The 20,083-nt window shown below is 44.2% G+C and overlaps 1 protein-coding gene across 4 annotated transcripts in view; it reads left to right on the top strand.

The window, feature by feature from the left end:
* The window catches only part of PAPLN (papilin, proteoglycan like sulfated glycoprotein), a 51,771-nt gene that overhangs the window by 16,325 nt on the left and 15,363 nt on the right, over positions 1–20,083 (top strand). For 3 of the 4 annotated variants that reach the window (XM_033515002.1, XM_033515003.1, XM_033515005.1), the window contains exons 3-16: positions 5,884–5,999; positions 7,362–7,422; positions 7,693–7,795; positions 8,683–8,813; positions 9,135–9,258; positions 9,978–10,058; positions 11,041–11,213; positions 11,768–11,891; positions 12,818–12,944; positions 13,608–13,673; positions 15,706–15,913; positions 17,621–17,797; positions 19,088–19,244; positions 19,913–19,999. In XM_033515002.1, coding sequence (XP_033370893.1) covers positions 5,884–5,999; positions 7,362–7,422; positions 7,693–7,795; positions 8,683–8,813; positions 9,135–9,258; positions 9,978–10,058; positions 11,041–11,213; positions 11,768–11,891; positions 12,818–12,944; positions 13,608–13,673; positions 15,706–15,913; positions 17,621–17,797; positions 19,088–19,244; positions 19,913–19,999 — 1,735 coding nt within the window. The remainder of the gene's footprint in view (positions 1–5,883; positions 6,000–7,361; positions 7,423–7,692; positions 7,796–8,682; positions 8,814–9,134; positions 9,259–9,977; positions 10,059–11,040; positions 11,214–11,767; positions 11,892–12,817; positions 12,945–13,607; positions 13,674–15,705; positions 15,914–17,620; positions 17,798–19,087; positions 19,245–19,912; positions 20,000–20,083) is intronic. The other variant, XM_033515004.1, reaches the window with a different exon arrangement.

The following is a 20,083-nucleotide window of genomic DNA, read 5'->3' as shown; positions in this document are numbered from 1 at the left end:
TGACTTCATACTGTGTGTTTTGTCCACTTTTCCAAATAAGTTTGGGGTCATAAAGTTTACTCACAATCATCCTCTTTGTAGAGTTTTCTGAATGTGCTCCATTTCCTCTACAAGGATTCCAAGAATTAATTTGACTTCTCTGCAATGGCTGTATCTTTTTAGAGTTCTTTAAATTCCCTCCTCATCTCCAGGCCACCCAGGGTTTCTGGAAGCCTTTCCATTTCTGAAAAGTAACTGGTACCTGCTCTGCCCGCTGGCCAGCAACAGGGCACAGTCCCGTGGGGCAGCACTTCCCTGGCTGTGCAGTGCACCAGGCATGCACCATATCATGCCCAGCTGACAGGAAATCTGGGTGTGGAAGGAGCCAGCTGTAGGGTGGGACAGCCCAGAGAGAAGTAGCACAGTGAGGAGTGTTGAAGAGTTGAACAGGAAACACGGAAAAGAGCTGGGAACCATGAGGGAGTGGGTTCAGTGACGTGGGGAGAATCTGAAGTGTTTTGAGAAAATGAAGATGTCGGGGAACTGCTGGATTTTACTGGATGTGTTAGAGGGGATATGCTAATGGGCCATGGCTAGGGTGAGAGTGGGATGAAAGGAGATGTACACAGTGAATGTAAACCACAAGCCATTAAAGCTAACAAAGCCTGCGTTTTTTTCCTCATCTTCGTAAAGCAGCTTGTCTTAATAAGATACTCACTTCTTCCGCACCACTTTGTATTTCGCTTCCTGCTGTCACTATCTTGTTCACTTTCATTCTTGTTTTTCTAGTTTTGCTCAAATACAATTCTTTGATTGCTTATTCATTATTCATAGAAATGGTACTTGGCATTATTCACCTTCAAAGCTCTTTGCAAGCCTGCTGTGTCTGAGCCAAGATTAATGGTTAAGACAGAATTATAAAAAAATGCTTTGCTGATGTGGTTTGTATTCATTAGCTCATTTTTGGTAGCATTTTTGGCTAATATCCTAGCTGGTTGCAGATGGAGCCACCTTGAAAATGTATATTGACATAGCAGCAGATATCTAAATTATAAACATGTAAGATATCCTGAATGTTTTCAGCTCCCTTTCAGTTAAGTTTGAGGGTTGGATACCACATGTCATGCAGAGCTTAGCTATGTGGAAATATATTATTGGTGGTCATTACTGTACTGGATAGTTCTTCTGAATATAGAAAGGGGAAGGAAATGGTTCATATCCCAAAGAGCACATGGTGTAAGGACACACTCCATGTGGGTTGTTTTTGTTAGGGCCCTGAGGGCACTACCAGGCTTTACTCATGCTGACTGGGCTCTCCACACCCATCCCACTGCCCAGGACCCTCTTGTAGCCTCCTGGGACTGCTGGCTCCTGCCCCAGTGATGCTGCAGTGAGGATCTGTGCGACTCTTTATGGCCAGCCATGGACCCTGATGAGCCAGGCCCACCTGCAGTTCCAGCTCCCAGCCTGGTTTCAGGTGGAGCTGCCCAATTCCCAGGGCTGGGGCTGCTCCCTGGCTTGTGTTGCTCCATGGCTTGCTGTGTTGTCCTGGGAGAGCCTGTCACTACCAGCCCCCAGCCCACAGGGAACAGCCAGCCTTTAGGGCACCTTGACACTTTTCTTTCTTCTTCCCTTTCTGTTATAAATCTTTCAGCAATTAACTTTTCCCTAAGCACTTATTATTCAATGTTAACAAAGTTTCATTTTTTCACTGGAGACTTCTTACTTGTCAAGACTTTGACAATGAAACCATTACACAAGTGATAGTAGTGATAGTTTTCTTTTGTAAAGTATTTGGTTTTCACCTTTCTCTCCCTTATGTTTCCTAAATGATGCTACAATTAAGGGTGTTGGAAATAAACATTAACCATATTTCAGAAACTGTAAACACCAAAAAGTAGATAGTTATCAAATGAAATGATGAAGTGTTACTTCAAAAATACCAAGAAAGGTTAAAGAGAGAGTCTGATTTTGACTGTAGTTTTAAGCCATGGAAACACTACACAACTGTAACACCACATCACTAATTTTGTCATTGTGAGCAATATCTGTTTGCAGTGGGTAACAGCCCAGTAGAGGCTGTCATCAGCCTCTATTTCCTGCCATGTTTTCCCTGTTGGTACTGAGATTTGTGTCTGATCCCAGTGGAACCTAGCAAGCAAGTGAAACAGCTCCTGAAGTCACAGTAACGTTTCAGTGTCCAAAATGATGCTTCAGTTGCATCTCAGTAGGCCAAAGCTGTGCAACCTTTGGGGCTAAAAGCGAACAGTGGCCTTGTCCTAAACCTCTTGGGCATAGCGTGGTTATCAGTAACCAAGTGCTTTGAGCAGAGACTGCTGGAGTGGTGTAACAGGATGTTTTGTTGCTGCTCGTCAGTCTGGAAAAGCAGCACCAAAAAGAATCACAAAATAATTCAGGGTGACTATCTCTGAGTCCTGAAAGGTAACTGAAGAGCAAGGGGTAAGAACTTACCTGAGATGTAGGTTGTTTGGACGTGTGACTGCAGAACTTCACTGCTCACTTGGGACTGTATAATAAATTGATGTTGGCTTTGATAGCTTTCTAGTATTTGAGCTGCAACAAGGCACTAGGAAATTATTCCCACTGAATCACTTGTCCACAGTTGGTGATATGAACTTTGTGGATCACTGCATGCCTGCAATGCCTTTGTCTGGGAAGCACAGTCCTCTTCCCATGCACAGTTTCCTATCCATCTCATCAAACTGACTGCAAAGTCTTTCAAGGACCCCTTTTAAAGTGTTCCTACATAGTGCCAACATTCTCTGTCTTTCTGAGTCAAGTCCCATTCATAGCATCTCTTCCAGTGCATGTTTCATACACAAAAATAAACATTACATGGGATATAATAAGCTATCTAGGACACTTTTCCAGAATTCTTTTGTTTGCATGTGATGCATACTGGAATTGTCTTTGCAGATGAGGTCTAGAGGTCTAATGACTCAGAGGCATAGCTTTTTACTTGCTGATGATATCAGATACCGTTGGCCTGGTAACAGCAGATGCTGCAACTACATCAGCAGTTCGTCTGTCTAGGAACAGATGAAAGCAATGCAGTGTTCATAAAAATGGAATCCCTGGCCTTCTAAACTTCTATACCACAGCAGCCTGTATGCAAATGAGCCCTGAGAAACCACAGTGCCAGGGTCATAGGCAATATCAATATTCCCAGAAAGGATGCATTGCTGGTGTCTCAACTGGTGATAAAACTGAACAGAGCAACTGGGCATTAACTGACTGCTCTTTGGGGGTTTTTTAGAAGTCAAGGAAGATGGTATGCATTTTCTCTCTTCTCTTGAAACATTAAAATATATACTTTATGCAGATAAAAACTGCATTCTTGTATGTATGTCAGATTGAAGAAAGGGAAGAATGGAACCAAATGAATTTGTAACAGTGATGAAGATTGTAGATTTTTCATTCTGAAATCCATGAGGGAATGAAATCTAGTTGTCCTGGCTGACATGAGATAAAAGCATTCCAGAGTGTGAACAGAACAGAAAGAGGCTTTTGGAACAGAAACCAGCTGACAGCATCTAAAAATGTCCTGTTATCAGGTTATGTAATAATATATTTATTATTTATTATAAACACAGAGCTTTATCTTTGCCTGCATACACATGTGCAGTAACTGAAGTAATGAGGACCATACGCAGATTTCCAAATATGGGAATTGGGCCCTTGTTAATATGTTTCTCTGACACTGTACAGCTTTGGGAGGATTCTTTTGTCTGATGCTCCTTTTGGGGTGTACATAAATGGAGTGATACTGAAAAAAATTACTGTTCCTGCACTCTGTGGATGCATAAGCCTTACAACAAAGAGTCCCTGCAGATTTTACTCTCTACAGAAGGAATAAATAATGCTAGCTCTCTAGGAGGGGTATTAGAATATTTATCAGGGTGGTGTGTGTGTCAAGGAAGGGCTTTCTATCCTAATTGCCTACCAGTAATCTGACTTTCAAATGCTCTTCCTTTGGATTTTTATCTACATGTTTCCTTCTCCCTTATGCTGACTGAAAGGTCCCTTGTTTCCAGGGTGAGCTAATACTGCTCCTAAATCAGTCAGTTGATACGGAGGAATAAGACTGCCGAGAAACAGAGTAGTAGCATATTTTATTCTTTTGAGGGTAAGGGAGGAGGGATTACAGGGGGAGGAATTACGTGTCTGAAAGAAGAACTTGGGAAAATAAGATTGCTGAAAAAACCTTGCTGAAAGCTAAAACACTATTGTGGGGATTATGCCCAGAAAGGCAAATGAGAATGCAGAAGACAAACAGTGAGCTGAATGTCTGGAGTGAAAGAGTGGAAGAAGAGTTTGGCAAAGGGTCAGGAAGATGTTGACTTGGCCAAGAGGAGGTATGTTGAAGTGGCTGTAACCCGGGCATTGCCACTGAACCAACAGACCAAAGGCAAACAGAGTTAGTCTGAACCAGAGGTATTAGAAAAAAATGCACATGACTTATGTGAACAAAAGTAAGTAGCTGGGCTAGGAAGAAAGTGTTTCACATTAGAGAACTATAGATGATAATTTTGGGGTGACTCTGCAGCTAGATAGTTGTGGGTAATTTGGTAGTAAATGCATAGATATGATTGGCTAATATTTCTGATTGTTGCTCTGCCAGCTGCAGGGAATTATTCCTTAAAAGAGGGTGAAGTAAAGAAACAAGACTGTAACTTAGCTTACAGTAAGGCAGAGAGTGTGTGTGGAAAACTATAAAACCTGTCTAAATGACAAGGGAGGATTAACCCATGCGTCTTGTCTGAGTTGGACTCACTGGATGATTTATTAGACTAGCTCCTATTTCTAGCAGAGGCTTGGATGTTTGTGTCTGGAGACGAGTTAGATCAGATCACAATAATTTTTTACCTTTTTTTTTTTCTCTGCCTGCCCACTATTCACTACAGCAAATAGTGAAGAGTGCTGAAATGGCCTGCACTACTTCCTCAATGGTACAATTGTATACATAAACTGCCCTACAGGTGAAGCTGCACAGCAAACCCTGTTTTCACAGTGTCAGTCACCACATAACCCTGCACTTACTTTCTGTTTTCAAGCAGAATTAATCCTACTGGATCTTGAAAACATTCATTTTTTTTCCTTAAGATATTGCCATTTGTCCCACTAACCACACATGTCCTGCTATACGTGGATCCTATCAGCTGCAGAAGGCCTTTTTTTTCTGAAAATACGATATTTCTTATGTTTCCAAGATAATGTATTTTGGTTAGTTCTATCACACTTGTAAATTTTTGTCAATATTAACATGGTTATTTATCTTAAAGTCTGTATCCAACTTTCTAAATACAAAATTAGTAAGGGTTTTGCTAATGATGACCCAGACCTTGACATAGTCATTGGACACAGTTCAGTAAGGGGAATAAAGGTCCATATACGGAATTCTGTTGCAGAAAAAAAGTATGTTCTGGAACTTTTCTTTCGGCTTCCTTTACTTTTCTTAAGAATTGGACTTAGAGACAAGGATTTGGGTTTAAATGGCTCTATTGATCTGGTGTGGAGTGACAGTGCCCAAAGTCCCTGAAGCTGTCCCCTGCTGCCTCACTGAGATGAAGATGTTATCCTCTTTTAAATCATTATTCAAAAGTGCTGAAATTCTGTGAATAGACAAACAGTAGCAATTAAGAGAGATTATGAAGCTGGATGTGCTATATGGCTTTGGGAAGCTAATACTCCTAGATACCAGAGACCTGATCTTTCTGATGTATTACTGTGTGCCACTTTTCATGTTAGGAATACAGCACAGCAAGACAGCCTTTTTTTGCAACAGAACACATAGGATCTCTGCTTCATTTTCTTTTCTTTTCTTTTTTTTTTCCTGTGTTGCCATCTCTTTTTGCTGTGTCTGTGGGGGTTTTTTGTTTCCAGGGCCGCCGGATGAAACGGCAGGTTGATGCCTGGGGGAGCTGGGGTGAATGGAGCAAGTGCAGTCGGAGCTGTGGTGGTGGAGTCAGCTTTCGGCAGCGGCACTGCTATTCCCAAAGGTGAGGGCTAACCTCCTTTTTTTTATTATTTTTTTTTCTTTAAATGCATTGTACTGTTACTGAGCTCCTGCAGTTATGTTCCACTATACATCCAGAAACAAAACGACTTAGTGTTTGATCCCAGGGGAATGAGTCCACTTTGAGATGAACCTCAGTTCCAGTCTTGTCACTGCTGTTTTAAGTAGTGCCCTCTTCAAGCCCTGCTTGCTTTGGCTCCTTTGACAGAGCACAGCAGTTTCTCTGTGAGATTTGAGGCTGTGCAATCAGGGGATTGGCATGGTAGCAGCTGCTCAATCAGGTCTAGTGTGGCAAGCCCTGAGGGAGATGGAGAACAGGCCAGAGCAGTTGGTTTCTCTCCCAAGAGCTGGTGAAAGTGCTGAGGTTTCCTCAGGTTTATGATTCCCAGGATGGTAAATTGCCCCAGAAGAAACAGAAGAGTGAATTTGGCTCAAGCAGTGTTAGCACTGTGCCACCTCATTTGCAGCAAGGTTAGCTGAATCCTAATGAGGATGATGACTGGTGCTGCACCTGTTGGGAATGATGTACCTTAGAGATCCTGTTGTGAAGGAAAACAAAGCAAAGGAGGAAGAAAAAGGCAGACTCTCAATAATATCCTGAAAAAAACAACCTCTCTCTGTTTAAAGAAATGAGAGGAGGATTTGTAATAGAAGAAGCCAGAGTTATGAAGCTGCCACTTCCCACACAGAATAAAGAAAGGTCTCTTTTGAAGGCTGCCCATTATGGTTTATACCTGCCAGAATCCTTGGAGGCCTTTCTCTTTCCATTTTAGGAACACTGAAGTGTTAGACACTGATTGGCTTTTTAGATCAATTTCCTCCATAATTATTACTCTCCATAATTCTCAGCTGGGGTCATTTGACTGGACTAAAGGTGTTGCACACTTTCCATAGGCATGTTTAGCCCTTCCTAATAAGGGACCTATTGTGCACAAAAAAAGCAAGCTAAATGATGCACAAACATAATCTGAATTGGCTGCTATCCCTGTGCTGCTTGTAACACATTCTTCTTTCTTGTATGGACACCTTGGCCCTTTGCTGGTGGCTGATGGACTAAAATCTCAGCTTCCATTATTTAGTTGAAATGTGACCCTGAAGAACGGTACTGCAACTGTTCATGGTGTGTGTCTCATTCATTCCAGAACACAAACCATAGCATGTAATACCACTAGAAAATGCCAGCTTGCTTTAGCGGAAAGGGAGTGCATTTTAGTTATTTTACAGTATCAGGGAACTCTGTGAGGGTGATATGCTCAGTGTGAAGGTGATTTGTAACATCTGCCATGAGATGACTTTTTGCATCTGTGTTCTTCAGACAGCTACATGGATTTTTTCTGTCTTCCAGGACAGAAGGTCCTTCCAGTTGTGTTGGACCAACACGAAGCTATCGGTCATGTAATGTCCAGGTATAGTGCTCTGGTTTAATTTTTCTTGCCTGTTGCTCCTTTTCCCCAGGCAAACATCATTCTTGTTCAGAAATAAAATGTGATTATTAGTTCCTGTTTCTCTGATGTCACTGGTGGACGCAGTTCATTAACAGTATCTGTTCAAAGCGTATTGAAATTATTCCCCAATTTAAAGGGGAGGAATAAGAATAAACCCCAAATTTTTATTGTATAGTTTATGTTCCTCCTTTTTTATAATATTCCAATACAAACCTTTTCTCTTCCAAACAGAACTGCCCAGAAGGCTCCCAAGATTTCCGGGCAGAGCAGTGTGCAGAGTTTGATGGGACAGAATTCCAAGGCAAGAAATATAAGTGGCTTCCATATTATGGAGGTAATGATAAACATGTGGGGTTACTCTTCATTGCTACCTATCAACAATATGTTTTGAAGTGACTGTAATGATTTTTACTGTAGTATCCTTGCAGGGCACTTCCTTAGTTGGAGTGGGGGACAGTAGTTGCATGGAAAAAAAATCCTTTTGCCAGCAGCAAAGCATTGCTGTCCTAAAGACACTGGATGCATGGGCCAAGAGACAGCATTGCAGCAATATGTACTTGTCTCTTGTACAGGAACAGCCATTCCTTCAGAAATGTTGCTCAAGGAAATCTGGAACTGATTGCAGCTAGGTCCCAAAGTATTAGAGGAGCAGAAGTTCTGCTGTATTTTTCATTATTGTCAAAAGAATATTAGCAGGGCACAAGAGAAGCAAATGTATGTAATTAATCAGTGCTTCAGAAAATATGGCATCTCTTTCATCAGCCCATGATTTCTTGAGGAACCAGCTCAGAAGGCAGGTGTGGGAACCAGGGGTCTTTGCTCAGTATGGTATCATTCAGTTGGTTAACAAGTTATGAGAGGTTTTAAGATGGATTTAAAGGGTTTTTTTGTTGGCTGTTAAAGTAACATTTCTGTATCAACACTTGTTCTCATTCTAGAAAGCCCCGTATTCCAAGGGAGTATAAGAGCAATCCTACTAAGGAATAACCAAATATCCACTTAGACCTATGTACCCTGAGGAAATATTTGTGTACAATGAGATTTTACTAGGGTATGTTTCCAGCCTCCAGCAGTTTGTGACCCAGAAATTCATTCAGTATCTGCCACTATTAAGTATTACCACTTAATATCAGTAGACCCCTCTGTTTCTGCTCCTGTGATCTAGAACTAGGCTCCTGGTATCAAGTTATTATATGATATTTCTTTTTTCTCTCCTGGCAGCACCTAATAAGTGTGAGTTAAACTGTATTCCCAAGGGAGAAAACTTCTACTACAGGCACAAGGAAGCAGTGGTAGATGGGACTACCTGTGAACCTGGCAAGCGAGATATCTGTGTAGAGGGAGTTTGTCAGGTTAGTCATCTTGATACTTCCTTCATTCGTCATTGGGCCTGTCAGTCTTTCTGTTGTCTCCCTTTGTTATACTTGACCTTTCATAATAGCATCAGAAAAGGTGAATCACTCAGTTTTGAGGCGCTGAGGAGCATGTGGAAAGCATTTCTCTGGCTCTGGACGTGAAATAGTAGATAACAGCTTTGCTGTTTTCTCTGCCCTATCCTGACTTTCCAGGCTCCCTAGATTCAGGCTTTCTCAATAGATCTGTCCAGCATTTGGCCTTTTTTTCCCCCTCTGTCATCACAATTTATTCCTATTAATGCTCCTGTGCTTTAACAGGCTGTTGGCTGTGATAATATGCTGGAATCTGCCAAGAAGGAGGACAAGTGCCTGCAGTGTGGAGGAGATGGCAGCACCTGCTATGGTGTGAAGGGCACTTTTGATGTGGCCAGCCTCCCCAAAGGTACAGATGATCTTAGGTAGTTTGGGCAGGTGAGAAGGAAAGAGTTAAACCAAAAATCAACTGCTACAAGGGCTGATGGGGACACCTGCTCATATGCTTGTTACAGACATGCTTGGGTGTTCACTTGAAATATCTGTACAGTGTGTGGCCTTAGCATCAAAATAGGTACTCTTGGCCTTATCCTGGGAATCACTTCCTTAATCTGCATCCATACTGGAGTACTTGCCATGATGCTGATGTCTTTCTCCGGCAGGTGTTATAGATGCACCATAATAACATCACCATACACCACCTCTGTGAGGCTGTCCAGTGTCTTGATAGCCCCCACCAGGACATGTACAGGGTTAGAAATTCAAATGCATCTTCTGCATTTGGCCAATTTTGAAAAATTTCAAGATGTCAACCGCACTTGTGGTCACTTCTCTCTATGTTGAACTCCAATATGATTCTTGCAGAAATTCCAAAGATTTCAAAATGTAGAAAATGGACTTTTCTGAGGTGTAAGGGGAATTTTTTACATGTGGACTGATCTGTGGATAATGTAGGGAGATGTTATTCAGCATACAGTTAAAATGATGTTGGAAATGCTTCGTGTTACCATCAAAAACACATCTAGTTGTTCCGGCACAAATGAAACCATGAGCGTCTTTGGCACAGAAGAGTGGCTGTATGGCACCCACAGTCAGTTACTGAATAATCCCTTCTTTTTTTTTTTTCAGGTTACAATCAAATCTTTATTATCCCAGTGGGAGCTACAAGCATCCAAATTAAGGAGGTTAAGCCCAGCAGGAACTTCCTAGGTATGATTGATGTCAGAATTTGTGTATCAGTCCTTTTGGATTCCAGCCATTATGCTAAAATCTGGTTTTAAGGTATGGGGTTTATCTTGAGGCCTTGATGTGGCAGAGTGAAAAACTGAATATCAGGATCTGAATATTGAGTATCCTTGAAATGTGAGTGATGCACAGTTCTGGCCTTCACATTTACTTCATCTTCTCTCCTGTGGAAATCTTGCTGTTGGGTGGGGAATAAAAATACCCAAACCACATTGATACTTCCTGCCTGTAACTTACAAGGAATTTAGCTGATCTAGCCAAATTTGGCTATGAGTTCTACTTGGTGAATGCAAACCCTACCTACTCCTGCTATCTAGAAGTTTGGGGTGGGCTTCTTTTCTCCATTGATTTCTTTGGGGCATTTGTACAGCCTCAGACTCTGGTCATTCTGCAGACAGTGGAAAGGAGGGAGAAAAGGCTGTGCCTAGCTTTCTGGGCAGGGCTGAGGAAATTCCAGTGGAGAAAGCAAATGCTCTTCTGCTTTCTGAGTGTTCCATCACTCAGTGCTTAGGACAAATCAGTCTGGTGATGTCTTCCTTTGTGCAGAACTAGATTCAGTACACATACTGCTTTCTGAATAGGGTATCTGATGAACCAGACAGTGGTGCAAAGGCAGTGGAGTGTGAATCCCACATCTTAATAGTGGCAGGACAGAGGCTGATATCAGCTGTGCTCCAGCAACTAACAGTGGGAAATGCAGGGGCAGGGCAGAAATATGCTGGAGGCATTTGGCTGTGCAACAAAAGAAGTGCTTGATCTGCAGCAAAGCTGGCAAGAAGCACTGTTTGAATGTGGAGCATTTTCTGCTAAAAAAGCCATACGGGAAGGACAGCATTGATGGAGGATGATGGTCGCCCTCATTTGCTTGTGACACAGTATTGAATGGAAACAGGAGCCACCTTGCAGAGTCCTTATGATCCTTTCTCTGGCATGTGGGTTTGTCCAGCTGTCAAGAACGTGCGAGGGGAGTATTACCTGAACGGGCATTGGACAATTGACTTCAGCCGGGCGCTGCAGGTGGCCAGCACGGTGCTGCACTATGACCGTGGCTCGGAGGGTGATGTGGCCCCAGAGCTCCTCCATGCCCGGGGTCCCACCACAGAACCCCTCGTGATTGAGGTGAGAGGCTGTGCCTTCCCCCGTTGACACTCTGCTCTTGCTGTGCATGGTGGGAATATGCTGGGAAAAACCAGAGATGTGATGGGGCCCCCAGGAATCTTACAAGGCTGTGGGCCTTCAAGCTAGGCTGCAGAAACAGCACTGGTTGTTGCTCTGGTTCTGTTGCCCAGAAATGAGCAGTGCAAGGCTCGATGTTAATTTCCTGCCTATTCCTTTGGGCACTGACTTAAAGGGAGGCAAGGGTCAGCACCAAATGTTGTTTGGGCAAGGACAGGCTCCAGGACACTGCTTGTTATACTGTGCTGTAGGGCAGGAAATGTACTTGCTGTGACAGGAGCAGCTGGATCTTCTAAAGCCGAGAGGGATGAATGTACCCTTCTCTGAAAAATAATGCTCTCTGGAATATGATGGAAGGCAAGGAGAAAATCCAGTGCAGAGAATTAGTGCTTATTAAATGGGAGGGGTGCAAGTCAGCTTGAACCCTCAGATGTGGTGGGGAGATGCTGTGAAGGGGAGAAGTGTAATTTCCCTGATCTCCTCCCATGCTTTTGCAGCTCATCAGCCAAGAGCCAAACACGGGGGTACAGTATGAGTATTACCTGCCCCTGCAAGGACAGGCCTCGGGTTACAGCTGGAGCTACAGTTCCTGGAGCGAGTGCAGCTTGGAATGTGGAGGAGGTAAGGGGAGAGGACCTAATCCTTGGTGGCTGGTGTGGGGTTTATATCCACACCCTGCAGGCAGTGTGACAGTGTGCTGCCCTCTGCAGCAGCTTCCCAGCAGTCTCCTGCTGGAAGGCAGCACAGGGATCTGCAGGATGTTGCTAAGTTTTGTCAAGGGAGGGTCATGCACAGAGTCACAACAGGATTGTGCCCCATGCCTTGTTCTTATTTTCCATTCCCTAGTCCTCAGACTTATTACTAGGACCTGTTAAGAATCTTTATAGATAGTCTTTGTTTTGATTTGCTTCAGGTCTTCACAGTCTTTTCAACCACTTGAGAGGTCCTCTCCAGAGAGACCTGGCCTACATTAGTGAATCACATCATTCTCCTCTGCCACAGCCTGGAAGATTCCCTCTCCCCAAGAGGACTGTCAGATCTTCTGAGGTGTCCCATTATATTCAGTTTACAGATTCCTGTAGGTGCTAAACTTTTCTTTGACTGGGTGCTCATACCCTGTAGGAAGCATGAAGAATTGCAAGTTTTACTCCCATATCTGGTCCTCACAAGACTGACCTTTTGAGTCTAACAGGAGACCCTCAGTTCTGCTGTATACTGCACACATGTTGCAGGTCTCCTTCATGAGCAACTTATGGGTATGGCACTCCCTTTGTGAGTCTCCATCCATAATATAACAGGAAAATTCCCTTCAGCTACACAGAACCATACTGTCTCCCTTGCTCTCCCAGTAGATTCCTATATTGTGGGAAGGCATAATTTCTCCATATAGTGAGAGACAGAGACCTGCACCTGTCTCTTTTTCAGAACGGCCACAACAGGTGTGGATTCTACACCACTCTAGAAACTTGTCTTGCCAACCCCAGTGCATTCCAACCTAGTCCTGGGTAGCTTGTTGTTGATCAGATACTCTCTTGCTTGTTCCCTAGGTTTCCAATCCCGCTTGGTGTTTTGTACCATAGACAATGAAATTTATCCGGACTATATGTGCAGGAGTAAACCACAGCCAGACAACAACCGGACGTGCGGTCATCAGCCTTGTCCCCAGACAAAACGGTACGATTTCTTTCCTTCTTCTGGGGTCTGACTTCTTCCTGAGGTGCTTTTGGAACCAAGAAAAAAGTGACCTCACTTCTGCCCTCCAGCATGGTTCTCTCCAAGGAGGTGCTTCACTTCTAAGAGAAAGCCAAAGACAAAAGATTGGGATGATAATAGAATGCTGAGCATTTTTGTGTGCACAAGGAGAGGACTTAATACATCCTGTGGTCCTTTTATGGACCAATTAAATTTGCCTTCCAAAATAGGATTGTGGAAGACAGTTGTCTAGCCCATGTAGGAAATATGAAACAGATTCTCTGGTTTTTCTGCTCTTGCACTGGAGCCTACAGAGTAGGTCTGAGCTGGTGTCATTTTCTGTCATTTCTGCATTCCCAGTGTCTGTTCCCATAGAAAGGGATGAATCCTGGAGTCTTTTCATTCTCCAGCATTTTCAAACCCCTTCAGCCAGCAATTTCCACCTTACCTTCTACAGCTGGCTTCACTTGGCTCTTACTGGGCATGCACAGCTGTAACATGAGCATTAGCTACATGTCTGTGTACCAGTGGAGGCCTCTGAGAGCGCTGGTGTGCGTGAGAGGGCACCTGGGAGCATTTCTGAATACATGTTACCCTGCAGCTACTTGTTTTAAGTTCTTTAAAACCTTTGTTCTGTATATAAAGGACTTCTTACATCTACCTGCCGCAAGCATGGAGTCACAGTGGCGCATGGAGCTCTCAGATGAAGAGGTAACAAGGAGAAGGAAGTTACAGAAAGCACAGGAAGGCAGCTGCTCTCTTCTGCTCTCCACCTAGTTGTCCACTGAAGTGCGTGGGGGCTTTCCTCTTTGGTACTGGTGGTAGAAGTGGATGATGCTTTGCTTTTGATGCTTGCCAGTGAAAATGGTGGTGGAGGGTGCTGGCTGGCAGCTTTGCTTAGGTGGCTGCACGTGCCTCTGGTAACTTGATTCTTAGGGGACTGAGAAGGAGACAATTTATTCATAGCTTCTGGCTGCTTATTCTCATGTTTTCTCTGGAATCAGGGTAAAGAAGTTCTGGAAGGTTTTTATTTATTTTTTTTTAAATTTACTTATAAGAAGATAAATAAAAGAACATAAATAAAAAGGGAGCATGATTGTTTGGGCAACTGTAACATTGGCCAGCATGGCATAGAGAAAGAGTTTCTTAAAAACTCTTCTTTTTTGACAAGAGTTCTATAGCAGGCAGAAAAGAGCCTGTAAGGTGTGATGAGTACAAGGATGTGACAGATACAATAATGTACGCTGAGATATGAGAAGTTAAAAGTATCAAAAGCAAAACAGTTGTCCCCCAGCAAGCTGCTAATGGCTTAGAACTGGCAATTTTAGCCCTCTGATGAGGGTCCCAGCCTTACGGTTGAGCTTGTCTTACAAAGGAAATTAAACAAGTGTCAGAGCAGTCTTGACTCACAATTGAAGGAAGCTGTAGGTGATCCTGTAGGTGATCTACCTACATCTGGTAGATACAGCCTTTCCAAATCTGTACATTTGCTTTACAGTAGGCAGAATACAGTACTTGTGAGGGAGTTCTTCCCATTGGAGCTTTTGAAAAAACTTGATGAATAATTTGTTGTAAGCCCTGGAACCACACCATTGTAAACGGCTTCTACTGAATGTATTTGTTCCCTTTCCAAAGGAAACATTTTACAGTGAAGGCCATTCAGTTTTGCGTTGACATGTGCATCTTTAGAAATAAAGAAGGGTGTGTTTAGGAGCTGACCATGGCAGAGTCTACTGTGGAATCCTGTTAGGATGTGAATGTGGATTGGCTGGCTGCCAACTGGTTAAGGGGTGGCAAGGGCCAGCTAGGGAAGTAGCTGGAATGCTGGGGAAGAAAACATGAACTGCTTTCACTCCTGGCTGGGCCTTACCTGGCTTCAAGGGGACATGGCAGCTGGCAAGCAGATCACCATGATGCTCCCCCTCCACAACCAGTGCCTTTGGACTGCACTGTGTGCTGTATTGGGCAATGAAACATCATACTGTCCCTGAAGCCAGGCCATGCAAGCTGTACCTCCAGCTACCCAGCTGTCTCTGAGAAGTTGGAGTGGCCATGGGCAGAGGCTTTAGTATCTAGACAGATTGTTTCCCCTTGTTAGCAAGGATGTATAATTTCTGCAGCAGCTTCAGCAACCAAAGACGGGAAAAAATCTATTTACATTTTTGTGGGCTTCTTGTATGTGAGCTGCAGTTAGAGAATTTGACTAATGGGAGGAATAAACCAGCTTTCTACTGGCTGTCAATGAAAAGTTAAGCACTTCTGAGAATGTCTGGCATGGTTTGAGGGCAGTCAGGACTTGGCTTGGTTTTACTGTTTCTGGTAATGTCTGGAGTGTAATGTGTGGATTAGGCTGTTGTGGTAGCTTTTCTTTTAGCTGATCTGGATTGTTTTCTTTGAGCTTTTTCTTTCCTTTTGTTTGATGTTCTATTCCAGGCATGACATTTTTGCAGACATCAGGAGACCAAAAGCCATGGAGAGAGATCTTCCCCTTCTGGGACAGCTCTGCATTTCCAGAGAAACAAGTGTTTTGTAGCTGGAGAGATGTCTCTGGAGTAGGACTAATGCTCTGCATTGCCAATTAAGCTGGGCACATTTGGTCAAATGGGAACTCGCTTCTGATTCTATTCTGCAAAGAGACATCATTTCTGATTGATTTCTACAGGGATGTGGCACTGACTCCTCTGTGCCTCCAGGCAGTTTGGCTGGGCTTACTATTTTTTGTGCTTGATTCTGTGACCTGCAGGTGGAAAACAGGAGAGTGGGGATCCTGCTCAGCCAGCTGTGGTGGGGGCAGCCAGACTCGCTCCGTGTACTGCGTGGCGTTTGATGGCCAGAGCTCGCAGGGGGTGGTGGATGATGCCGAGTGCATGGCCTTCGCCCAGCAGCCACGCCGCAGCCAGCCCTGCAACGTCTGGCCATGTGCCACCTGGAGCACGGGGCCCTGGTCTGAGGTCAGTGCCCCAGGGCAGGTAACAGCCTCCTGGCACCTGCTGGAGGAGGATCTGCCAAAGCTTAGGGAGAAAGAGCCAGGCTCCTATTCAGGGACTACAAAAAGCGTGTGCTCCTGGATAGGTGGCATGCAGAGGTATAGAACTTGTCCCTGCAGCCCTTGGATGCCTTCCTATGAACACATCCCTGTTCCTCAAAACTGTGCATGTCCCTGCATCTCTGCTCTTCTCATTGCATGTTCTCTCTTCTCTGGTCTGCCAATCCAAACACTGCTGTGTTTTTATCAGACCCACCCCCACACCTGGTACTGGCTTGGTTTCTGAGACAGGCCTGGTGAAGGTGGAGCATCATCAGGAGAGCTTCTGTCTATCAGCTGAGGATGTACAGTAGCACACCCTCCTCTGTGAAACAGGAGCTCATGGCTTCTGCTTGTGCTGGCTATTGCCATGTACTTTGCTGCCTTGCATCACCAGCCCAGGACAGCAATACTCTTGAAACACCGGTGACCTACTGTTTGCCCTGTGTCTGCACAGAACTTCTCCAGACATTGCCATGTGGTGCATTTTTGATGCTCATGTGCATTTATATCTGCAGGAGTAGAAACAGTTCAAACTCTGTACTCTCAGTTCAGCCAGACAGGCTTTTAGAAGGCATCTTACATTCCAAGGACTTAGAAAGTAAAGAGAATGTCTACTCAGTCCCTAAATACAAGTGAATTTTCCTCTGTTAGAAGAAGTACACACATGCTTGCAACATTTTGTGGTTGTACTTAGTCTGAGTTGGGCAACAGCACAAAATGTAACTTTTGAGGCATGATCACCTAGACTGGAAAGTCCTTCCACCCCCTGTCCTCCACCCACCTTGTGAGATGTGAGGTGTGACTTCTGGGTTGTGGAATAAGAGCACCATTTGGGGAAGGCACCAATGGTCATGTTCTTACAAACTGATGCCTGAGTGATTCATTCCAGGGTTCTCAGAAGCAACTGTGTTTTGTGTATTCTCAGAGTTAAAAGGTTACTCTGGTAAATGAATGGCTGAAACTCAGCTGGGAAGCTCATCTGAAGTGATTCAGACTATCCCCAGGTTAATGCTCTCTGTAAGACACCTTGGTAATTCTATAGAAGTAGGTTGGATTCCAGGAAACACCACTGTGAATTTAAGAAGGCATTGAAAATGTCACAAACTAATTACTAGCACAGAAGTTGTCACAGCTCCATGCTGTAAAAATAGAGCACAAGGTCTCCAAGCAAAAGATGTGAGCAATACAAGAACCTAACCTTTTACCTCCCCTGAAACTCTTTACCTTGCATTGATTTTAATCAGATGTGAATAACATGAGTTTCCAGATATTTTCTACCATGTTTAGTTCTCAGTGTATTCTGCAGTCTTGATATTTTTCTTCCTCCTTGATATAATTCATCCTCCACATTTCCTCTGGGGAGAGATCAAGAATAATTATATGAATAGGCCAAGATAATCCAGTAAGCTCCAGATCTCCCAGACTCTACCTCGTGCTCCCATGCCTTATTGTCTCCTCTACAGCATAAACAGCTACTGTGCTAACTCCCACCCCAGATAATTATTTTAATGATAGCTGGTTGTTTCAGGCAGTCTCAAAATGGTGCCCTGCTCTAATGATAGGGAGCCCAGCCTAGAACTGCAAGAGGAAACCAGGTGCTTCTTTGTAATTGTTGGGCCCCTTTCTGCAGTGCTCAGCCAGCTGTGGGGAAGGAGTGCAGACCCGGACTGTCACCTGCAGGACACAGCAGGGCTCTCAGGCTCAGGACTTCGCTTGCCTAATGGAGCCTAAGCCATCGGCCACCCAGCCCTGCCTTAAGGAGAACTGCATCCAGGAAGTCGGCTGGCACGTTGGAGACTGGGGTCTGGTGAGCACCTCGCTGTCATGGCTCAGAAATTACTGATTGTATTGCTGTGCTCCTCACAAACAAGCTCTGATTCGTGCAGTCTGCACATTGGCTGAGGCTGGGTGCAAGGACTGCTTCATTACCAGCCCCTTGGCGCACAGTTGTGTTGTAACTGGCACTAGTAATGCTCCAGTTAATCTGATGCCTGCTTTGTGTGCAGCTGCTACAAAAATAAATCCTTCTGAGGGGAGATGATCATTTCAGTGACAGTGGCAAAATGCAGCCAATAAACTGAAACAATCCACTCTTGCTGCTTATTCCCAATTCTTTGCTCTGTCGCTGTGATTGGCAGAACAGCTATCTGGCCAAGAGTGGCTTAGACCTCTAGGCTTCAGGACTGGTCATTGCACTTGGTGATAGGCTTTAAAGTACATTTTTGTAATTATTCAGATAAATTGTGCTTCAGATGGATTAATCCTGTCTTTGTGGTAGAAGCCAGACTGTCTTCAACCTGGGAAAAGTGTCAGGGGGTAGAGATAAGGGTAGATCCAATGCATCAGGTAACTTCCAAACATACTTTTTCATTTCTGTGTTATCCAGACCAGCTTGTTCTGAGCTAAAACATGTTACGTCAGCTTCTTCATGAGATGTGGACCAAGTTTTAGTTACAGCTAAAGAAGTTTCATATCTTAATCTGATCTCTCTCCTGACTTTCTGATATCAGAAGGTGTCCTATCTGCCTCTCTGAATTAGAGAGAAATACCCTACTAATGCTTATAGAGCTTCCCATGAGCCATGTGGGTTGCACAGACACCTCATGCTATCCCCTCCTCTGTGCTGCTGCTCCCTCTCATCCACAGCTTCCAGTGAGGCAAACTCCAGTTAGCTGCTTACAAGAAAGCCACTTGTTTGCTTTCCAGTTGTAATTTGTTGTTCTTGAATGCAAACTGACCCACTCACAGCTGGTGGATCCCCAGAGAACTGAGATGCCTTTATGCCTTCAGGCTGAAATTATTCTCTCCAGCTCCCTGACACACCACTGTGGGTAGCAGCAGCTCATCTGGATGTTACAGGCTGAGTGTGGCACAGAGCCTAATGCTTCAGGGCTGGGTGGAACATCTGGTAAAATTGTTTAAAGTACGGTTTTCTAATTGTTCAGATTATTCCAGCTGAAATATTGTTTGCTTTGTCTTGGTGGAGGAAGCTGTGCTCAGCCTGCAGCTAATCATGCAGCTGTTCCCCACTTCTGTTCTGTGGGGCTTCTGCATTCAGCCTTTGCTGCCTGCTCACTGCCTTGTCTCTGTGCCCAAGTGTTCCAAGAGCTGCAATTCAGGCATCCGGACACGCCAGGTCATCTGTGCTGACGGCGACTCCAAATTCTACAGTCCTGAGACATGCAAAGCCATCCAGCCACAGAAACCAGCCACCCTGGGTAGCTGCAACACACAGCCCTGCTACCTGCCACAGCGTGAGTTGTATTGCTGCACACCCAGCTTTTCCCAACATGCTTTTGCTTAGGAATAGAAATCCCTAGCTCTGCACCAGCTTATGTTCTCAGCTTTTTGCTTGTCTCCATCCTGTGAGTTTGCAAGGCTATGTGCACAAAGCATCTTCAGAGTCCCAGTACCTGTGCTGTTAGAAATATATGCAACAGGCCAATCTTTTGGCTTTGGCTTTCTCTTAGAAAGCCAAATATATATATATGCAACAACATTGGTGTGTGTCCATTTTGAATCCAGTATTCTATGATGGCTCATCCAGTGCATGCTGCAGACTGATCCCAGGACTCCCAGTCCAGAAGGATGGTAACTTGGGCAGTCTCAGTAGCTAAAAACTGTAGCCAACCCTCATCCCTCTGTGGACAGCCTCTAAAGGAGTCACAACTCTTCAGAACATTTTGCTTCTCTTCTGTGTCTGTTCTCCATGTCAGAGCTGCAATGCTGACTTTTGTCTGCCTGCCCATTGTAGGTTGCTTGTCCTGACAATTGAGTCAAATCCAAATGCTGCTCAGCAGCTATTCCACAAGAGGAACAGGAACATTTTCATCAACTTTTGTCTCCTGCTGACTGTTGCATGTATTTGTAGTTATTAGGGCTAGACTAACTGCACTCCTTTTGTGTGTGTCTCTCTTTGCAGAGGTCCCCAGTATGCAGGACACTATGGGATATGATATCACTCGCCAGTCCTTGCTGACGCGTTACAACCCAAGCAGCCCTGCACCAGGTTTGGAAGAATTTTTTTTAATTTGGGGTTTAATGATGGGGTACTTGGAATAGAATATGGTAAGGAGAGGGAGTGTTCTTTTCT

The sequence above is a fragment of the Parus major genome, chromosome 5, assembly GCF_001522545.3.
Source record: "Parus major isolate Abel chromosome 5, Parus_major1.1, whole genome shotgun sequence".
NCBI lineage: Eukaryota > Metazoa > Chordata > Aves > Passeriformes > Paridae > Parus > Parus major.
Note: the sequence above shows the minus strand (reverse complement) of the source record. Positions and strands in the feature narration are given on the sequence as shown.